This window comes from Fragaria vesca, linkage group LG5, assembly GCF_000184155.1.
Source record: "Fragaria vesca subsp. vesca linkage group LG5, FraVesHawaii_1.0, whole genome shotgun sequence".
Taxonomy (NCBI): domain Eukaryota; kingdom Viridiplantae; phylum Streptophyta; class Magnoliopsida; order Rosales; family Rosaceae; genus Fragaria; species Fragaria vesca.
Genome location: NC_020495.1, coordinates 10,409,101 through 10,417,145, shown reverse-complemented (window position 1 = coordinate 10,417,145; position 8,045 = coordinate 10,409,101). Strand labels below are relative to the sequence as shown.

At 39.1% G+C, this 8,045-nt stretch overlaps 1 protein-coding gene and 1 pseudogene across 1 annotated transcript; both read left to right on the top strand.

Moving 5' to 3' along the window:
- Positions 1-365: 365 nt before the first annotated feature.
- Positions 366-4,140, top strand: LOC101293786 (serine/threonine-protein kinase RIO1-like). The gene is made up of 12 exons (XM_004299519.1): positions 366-773; positions 898-1,026; positions 1,104-1,196; positions 1,303-1,382; positions 1,822-1,935; positions 2,058-2,131; positions 2,332-2,408; positions 2,603-2,686; positions 2,764-2,856; positions 2,964-3,071; positions 3,147-3,218; positions 3,339-4,140. The coding sequence occupies exons 1-12, from the start codon at positions 534-536 to the stop codon at positions 3,699-3,701; spliced, it is 1,527 nt and encodes a 508-aa protein (XP_004299567.1). The 5' UTR covers positions 366-533; the 3' UTR covers positions 3,702-4,140.
- LOC101300828 overlaps positions 4,042-8,045 on the top strand; it is a 6,608-nt pseudogene continuing 2,604 nt past the window's right edge.

The window sequence follows — 8,045 nt, the reverse complement described above, 5'->3', positions numbered from 1 at the left end:
TTTAAGAAATTTAACGGAAGTATATAGCAAAATTTAAGTTTAGGTACTACATTAGTACGAGAGTTGGGGTATCACATTGGTGGGTTCACTATAATTAAGGGACTATTGGTGAAGAAACCTCAAAAGAAAAATACCAAAGCAAGGAAGTAATAACTCGAGAGAATCCTCGAATGCATATCCTTGTGGAGCAGGAGCTATGCAAGTTAGGCCTAACTAGTAGGTGAGCCCAACTAAGCTCCTTGTACAATAAAAAGTAGGGTGAGCCCAACATCCTCTAATTGAAAAAAGAAAAAAGCCCGAAAGGTTTGATTGCTAGGGTTGAATAGTTAATTATAGCCTACCTTTTTCAGTTTTTTGTTCATTCTCTCGTTCTCAATTACTTTTCGTGTTGCCTGTCTGCCCACCCCCACCATCAATATTGCTCTCCACACCCACAACCTAGCTCCGATTCGACTCTCCTAACTCGTCTCCTCTCTCAACTGAACTCACACACGACTCGTGCGACTCACTCGAACTCAATTGGAGTCCATCGTATGCTGCCGGTCCCTGAGTTCCACTCCCCCATCTCTTCAAAAATTCGTGTGAAGGCGGCAGCCATGTCCAAGTACGAGGAGTATTTGGATTACGATGATGAACCACAAGGTTCTTTCCCAATCAATTGTAGACGTCCCAATGCTCACGGAGGCCTTCATCGTCCTAATAACTCAACCCTTCAACCTCTCTCTAATAGATACCAGAAATATTCCGCTCGAATCCGAGTTTCACCTTTAGAGGTATTTATTGTTTTTCAGAATTAATCATAGAACCTCAATGTATGTTTGGTTTTTCAAACTCTTAGCTGAGCTAGTTGTTTGGTTAGCGTTGTATGATTGTTACTTTTTGCTATTTGATTGTTAGGAGTGGGAAGGTAAGTTGGATATTGGCATGTGCAACAATGTGACAACTTCCATTCGAGGGTTTATTCGGGAGACAGCCATCGGTAGAACCAAAACTACCGATAGAGCTGATCGTGCTACTGTTGAGAAGGTGCCACACAATATTCTTTACCCTCTAGCTTTCGGTTTCTCGTTAGTTCATTTTGTTTTAATGATTGTTTTCCCCAGGTATTGGATTTCAAAACCATTTTCATTGTACGCAAAATGATGCACCGTCATGTATACGAAGTTATTCACGGCTGCATTTCCACTGGGAAAGAAGTATGTTGGGCGCACTATCTTTCTTTGAATTCCTGGAATTTAATATTTTGGTTTCCATCTGATTTATAATGTCTGTCTCTTGCACTATTCTATTGGACTTGAGCAGGCACATGTTTATCATGCAATCGATTCTGATGGCAAAGAACTGGCAATCAAAGTGTTCAAAACGTCCGTTCTGGATTTCAAGTAAGTTCTGTGGCTATTTTGGACTAATTATATGTATTTCAGCAACTTTCAACTGTGCTAGTGCTGGTGCCAAAAACGTGCATATGATGCATCAGCATGACTTTTGAGACATATATGTGTTCTATGTCTAAGAGCATAACAATCTATAATGGCATCTTCTCAAATACAGACTTTCTTTTCCTTGAATTATTTCTCTTGCGCTCATGTATGTTGTCGAAATTCTCTTAAATTTTTCTATTGTTCTTTATGATAATCGATTCTGATGGGATATGGACCATGCAATCTAAGAGCACCACCATATAAAAAAAGTATATAAACATAGGTCTACAGTTTCTAGGGTCCTAATGTTTTCCTGGTGGGCTTATTTCTTACATATGTTTACATAGGATGGCTTTAAAGTTTAGATATGACTCTTGTTCTTTTGTCCGATAAACTTTAGGGACAGGGCAAAATACGTACAAGGAGACTTTCGATTCAGACGCGTATTTAGAACGAAAAATCCCAGGAAAATGATGAAGACATTGGCTGAGAAAGAAATGAGGAATCTGATGAGGTAAGACATCTATAGGAATGTTAATGATACTGGTTGCAGCGAGACCTGACCATGTGATTTTGTTACGGAACTGGTTTTGATCATGATAAATGATTACATTAGAGATGGTCTGTAAACTGCAGGATAAAGGACGCAGGAATTAGATGCCCTACTGTACGTGATATAAAACATCATGTACTGGTCATGGATTTCATAGGTATGTACAACGTCTTTTCTCTTAGATGGATATATGTAGTGACTGCATCTTGATTTGGTTTTCAAACCATTTCCTGTGACCATGCATACCTAGCATTTTTCTGTCAGCCTTTTTTTCCCGACAAGGATCGACTCTAGTCTTCATAAGATACTTCAACAAATGCTAGTTGGAGTAACATGTGCTCTTATATTCCTTTTCAGGTAAGGGAGGGTGGGCAGCACCTCTTCTGAATGATGCTGCATTATCATTAGACAAGCTGCGAGAAGGTTATAGGGAGGTGTGTTCCCATCCTTGATTACAAGATTGTATGCTAATGGTTGTTTTGTATACCTTTGATGGCTGTTTGAGGAACCATACTTGTCTTAGTGTTTTGCAATAGCAACATAGAGAAGCGCTTTAACATCAAGTTATTGTGTGCTTTGTAAAACAAGGGTTTTGGTTTTTGATTGTTCTATTTCTGTTTGGTTACAGATAATAATTGCCATGCGAATGTTATATCAGAAGGCCAAGCTGGTGCATACCGACCTCAGTGAATTCAACATACTTTATTTTGAGGTTAGTATTGCAATGAACTCTTAAAGCACTGTGGATGATATCATGCAATTTATTAATTCCTCATATCTTTATGGCAGGGGCACCTATACATTATTGATGTTTCTCAAGCAGTTGAGCTTTTTGACGATAATGCCAATGATTTCCTACGTCAGGATTGTCTCCATGTCTCGGTAAGTTTTTTTACCAAAGTCATCAGCTATATTTTTCCATTGTTTTCAAAATGAATAAGTAATGCATTCAGTGACTATGAGCTTATCAACCATTTGCTGCCACACAGGGTTTCTTCAAAAAACGTGGTGTAGCAGTTATGACAGTTAGGGAGCTCTTTGATTTTATAGTTGATCCAAGTATTGCTGAGGAAGCAGTGGACAGTTATTTGGATGAGGTTTATTCCGGTTTTTTTCCTGCCAAATTAAAGGAAACATAAGCATGGCTGATGATTAAGTTGTTTTGATTTCAGGTACAACAAAAAATTGTGAACAGAGGAGATATATCTGTTGTGGATGAAATTGCTGAATCTGTATTTTTGCAGGTGATAAGACCGTAATTGTTTCCATAAATCCTCAATTATAAACAGATATGGTTGTGAGAGTGATTGCTTGAATGCAAATATTTGGCATATTCATTTGTCTCTCCCTCCTTTTTTTTCCAGGCATACATTCCAAGTACACTAAACCAGGTAATGGAAGTTGAAGCAGATGTACTGCGGTTAACTAGTGGTGAGGATACTGAAGACATGTACTATAAAACTATTACAGGACTAAGGCAGGCTCTTTCTTGTGTCCCACCATCTCAACCTGAGAGTGAATCAGACTATGGTGATGATGAAGACGTCTCAATAGATTCACAATCCTCATCGGGAATCGAGGCAAAGGAACCTCTTGATAAAAAAGTTGCCAGAAAAGAAAACAAGAAGAAAGTTAAAGAAGAGAAGAAGGAAGCTAGGAAACACAAATTGCCAAAGGCTGTAAAGAAAAGAAGAAAGAAGTTGGCCCAAGGTGGAAACAGACGGTAGTCTGTTGGTATTGACTGATGGTGGGAAAACAACAGCAGAGTTGAAGGGAGTTACAAGAGCAATTTGGCATTGTTGTTAACTTGTTACCATGTTGCGAGGAAGACCAAACGCTTTTTATGTGCTTTGAGAATCATCAGTTCAATGAGTGTGTAAGAGTAAACCAAGTCTTTGGGGAATGTTTTATTTTTCTCTCAATACTTCATGTCGTCAAATATTATTTATAGATTTCTTTGCGAAAAGGATGAATTAGTGATCTACATTTAAATCGAATCACGTCATTTTCTTTGGTGTGTGCCTTCTGGGTATTTTGAAAATTTCCTTCCTCTTCGTCTGATGGCGGATGAGATTTATTGACACTGTGAGCTTGCGCTTTGGTCTTTGGTGAAAGGGGATTTGTGGTGACAATTACATTATTTTTTCTGAAGATTTGTTGTCCTTGGATTAGGTCGATTAATCTCTTCAAAATTTTTGCCAATGGCTTCTGCAGGCTAGGTAAATGACCAGAGGTTGGCAATGTTATGTGCACTGGAGATAAGTTGATTATGAAGGAAGGATATAAAAACTTTATTCTTCAGGTAAGCTGTCCTAGCAATATTGGGAACTTATATGATCTTGTGGTAAAGAAGGCTGTGCGTAATGTGGTTGCTATTGTCAATGTGCAGTTTCATTCACAGGCATCGGTTTTCTTTCGTGGTACTTGGCTGATAAGATCAAAGCGTTTGATCGTCGCGGCCATAGTGCAAAGCTGTGCATTGCGCTGTTTCCACTACTTTGTGCTGCTTTGGTTGCAACCTCACAGGTGGCTGCTACTGGCATCATTGGCAAGACGTCCTGATTGGTAGTCTTATAGGTTCGTCTACTAAACGAATCATAAAGAGTAAATAAACTAAACTTAGCAAACAGATGGTAACATTTCAATTTGTGTAGGTGCAGGAATTGTCATAGCATCAATTTGCTACTTGCAGTCCTTTCCTTATCCAAACAAGGAAGAAGGTTTCCTTGTCGATCTTTTAGTCAGTTCATGTCGGTCTAATTTCCTAACATGTATCATATCTTTGAGATTTGGACCTTGAACTCTCAGAGCATGTGCACCAATGGACTAGGAAGCTGGGTTGGATGAAATATTGGATCGAAAACAACATCCACGGGCCAAGAATTGGTCTGGGCTAGAGATGGGTCCCATGTAAGACCTATCTAGTCGGGTTAGCGGCTAGGTTGATCCTCAATCCATGCATTAGTCTGGGGTAATTGTGACACGGGTCCTATTTTTTTTATTTATCAAAAAGAGACCGCCACTACCTCATGTGCAAAAGTTGTTAGATGTAAGAACAAAAATAATTGTTTATCAATTGATCCTTGAATTGATCTCATTGTTGTATTGTCGAACCAAAAACTGATTTAGATAAATAATGTATTAACCCGAGTTGAAAATTGGTCTAACCCATCCAAAATTGGTGTATTTGCTCTCCGGGTGGGCACCTCATATATATCATCTGATGATGGCTGCATAGTGAAATAATGCCTAGGCAACAAGAGCCTCTTAATGCACGAAAATCAGATGTCGAAACACCACCTAAAGCTTATGCATATATGTCACGCCTCAATTTTTGAAAATAGCCTCAATTTTCGAAAGGAAATTTTCAAAAATTTTGGCATGATATAACTTAAAATACTATAATCCCAAAACCTGTTTCAACAAAATTCAAGGAAAATAAACTCATTGCGGAAACTAAATTTACACATAACTCCAAATTGAGTTAAATATTACATTTCTTTGTTTACATAAACTTGAGAGTCAAGAAAATGAAACGCTCGCATGAGTTAAATATTGTTTATCCCAATGTATATAAAAAAATATACAATGAACAACCAAAACCCAATAAAAAACCCTGCCGCTATGCCTCCACCTCAACTCTGCTGATCCTCACCTGCAGGTCTAACCCTACACCAAGAATTGGTGCACCGGGTTGTAAACAACAAACCCGGTAAGCTAAAAAGCTCGTATGAGAAAACTAAAAAATAACACAACATTTATCACATCCAATATTCCACAAGAGAGATTGGATCAATAATTAAAAACCACACATCCAACACATTACCCAAGAAATATACCCATGAGTCCCAGGTATTTAATAAAATACCTCTCATGACCTACAACAACACTATGTGTACCCATGGGTCCCAGATACCATACAGTATCTCCCATGACCTACATTGATAGACGGACTAGAGCTCTATTCCTAACCGCAACCAATCACCCGGCCAAAGGCTTGGAACCTGGTTTGACTGTCTAATATCAAACACAAAAATGATAAATAGCATCTTAACCGCAACCAATCACCCAATTAAAGGCTTGGAACCCGGTTTGGCTATTTATCCAACAATCATAATATCACGACATTATCCTCAACAACACAATATCACATCATTATTCTCAATAACACAATATCATATCATAAATTATATCCTTCCACATGGATACATTTACATGAACAATTTATAGATATTCCACAAGAATAATCTATCAATAATCAATAAAATTATGATCACATGAATCTCAAAATAACATTTAAAGAAAACTTGTTTTATCTTACCTATGAGCCGTTGGCGATCAAGCTCATATATTTTTAAAAACAATTAAAAGCATATTATTAAATCTAACATCATCATCATTATCATCATATGACCATAATAATATTAGGTTCGAAAGTGAACCTTGGTGAGATTTACTCACCTAGATATCCTGTTGCGAAACCCCCAACCTAACGAAGGCAAGCCAATCACAAAATCACAAAATCACAAATCACCTAAAGTCACACAATTAAAAACCTTAGAAACCAAAGTAGTAAAGGATAACACAATACCCTTAAACTAACTGTTAGCTCAAGGGAGGACAACTTCCCAAAATCGTTGAACTCAACGACACAATAAAGCTGCCTCAACTCTTCAAAACCTAAACTCTAACCCAACCAAGCCAACACCAATAAACTTAAGTCCTAGCATGCCAACCTTGCTTAAAATCTAGCCATACTACCGCTCAACAAGCTCACAGCAGCAAGGACTAGCTAACCACACGAAACTAAGACCGCCACTCAGCCGGACGCGCCGCCACGCGCCACCACAGGCGGCGGCGAGTAGGCACCACGCGCCACCCCAGACTTCCGATTTAGGAGAAACTCACTACAGAAAAGTTGAAGCTTGAAGCAAGGGGAACAACTTTCATACCTGAGGCTTCAACCAATTTTGGCCAGAACCGGCCGGAAACTGCCCCGAAAATAGTAACCCCAATCAAACCGCAACACCTGCAAATCCGGCCTCAAAACCTCAAATACTTGCTTCAATCTATGCCTAGACATTACCAGGAGGAGGAGAGGATCAAAACTCACCTATGGTTGCCCCTCGTCGCCGCCGTATACGGTAGCTCCGACCATGGCACAGCAGCCCTCTTTCCGGCAACTAAGCTCCGATTCCGACGTGCTACACCGAGCAGCAGCTGCCCAGCCTTGGAGGGGACGCTTGTGGGAGCCGAACGGGACCGGTGGCGGTCCAAACGGTGGCCGGACGGCGGAAGTTTGGTCCTCGGGAGAGCTCGGGAGAGGAAGAGAGGGAAGGAAGAGAAGAGAGAAAAGAGAGTGAAGTGAGTGAGGAGAGTGAGAAGAGAGAGAGCTGTTTAGTGTTAGGGTTTCCAAAAATAACCCACACACATTTTCCTACTTAAACACTTTCCACACCCGAAACCTAACTTCCTCTGACCATAACTTTCTCTCACAACTTCCGATTTACGCGTGCCACGTGTTTACGAACTAGTATCGACAAGCTATACAACTTTCATGAAGGAAGTTTTCGAAGATAACTCATGGAAAATAAAGTCAACTTTTGGCCTCTTAAAAGTCAAAACATCTTAAATTAAACTCCCGAAACTTCAACTTCGCATAAACCAAAGAATTTTCATAAATAATCCTTCATTAATTATGGGAATAATACAAGGAAAAATGATATGAAAATCTAGGGTATTACAATATAGATATACACACACACACACACAAAGCTACTCAGGTGCGGATGTCCGCATTTATTCTTACGGTGCGGATTTCCACTTTACACTCACTTTTCAATCGAATTTTCATATCTCCACCGTTTAGTATTTAGATACTAATGTATAGATTATCTCTGTAAAATTTCAGCCAATTTGGTTATCATTAAGGCACTGAAAACTGCGTTTTTCTGTTATAAACATGAGCAATTCAAGTTTGACAGAATTATGTTCATCCATTACTTTAATCGAGTTTGAGTGCCTTAATGATAACCAAATTGGCTGAAATTTTGCATAGATGATATGTACAT

Bases quoted from the DNA above. Each gene is read 5' to 3' on its own strand.
- LOC101293786 (XM_004299519.1), top strand. From the start codon at position 534: ATGCTGCCGGTCCCTGAGTTCCACTCCCCCATCTCTTCAAAAATTCGT. The intron at 1,027-1,103 runs GTGCCACACAAT...TGTTTTCCCCAG, and splicing joins ATCGTGCTACTGTTGAGAAG to GTATTGGATTTCAAAACCAT. The intron at 2,857-2,963 runs GTAAGTTTTTTT...GCTGCCACACAG, and splicing joins AGGATTGTCTCCATGTCTCG to GGTTTCTTCAAAAAACGTGG.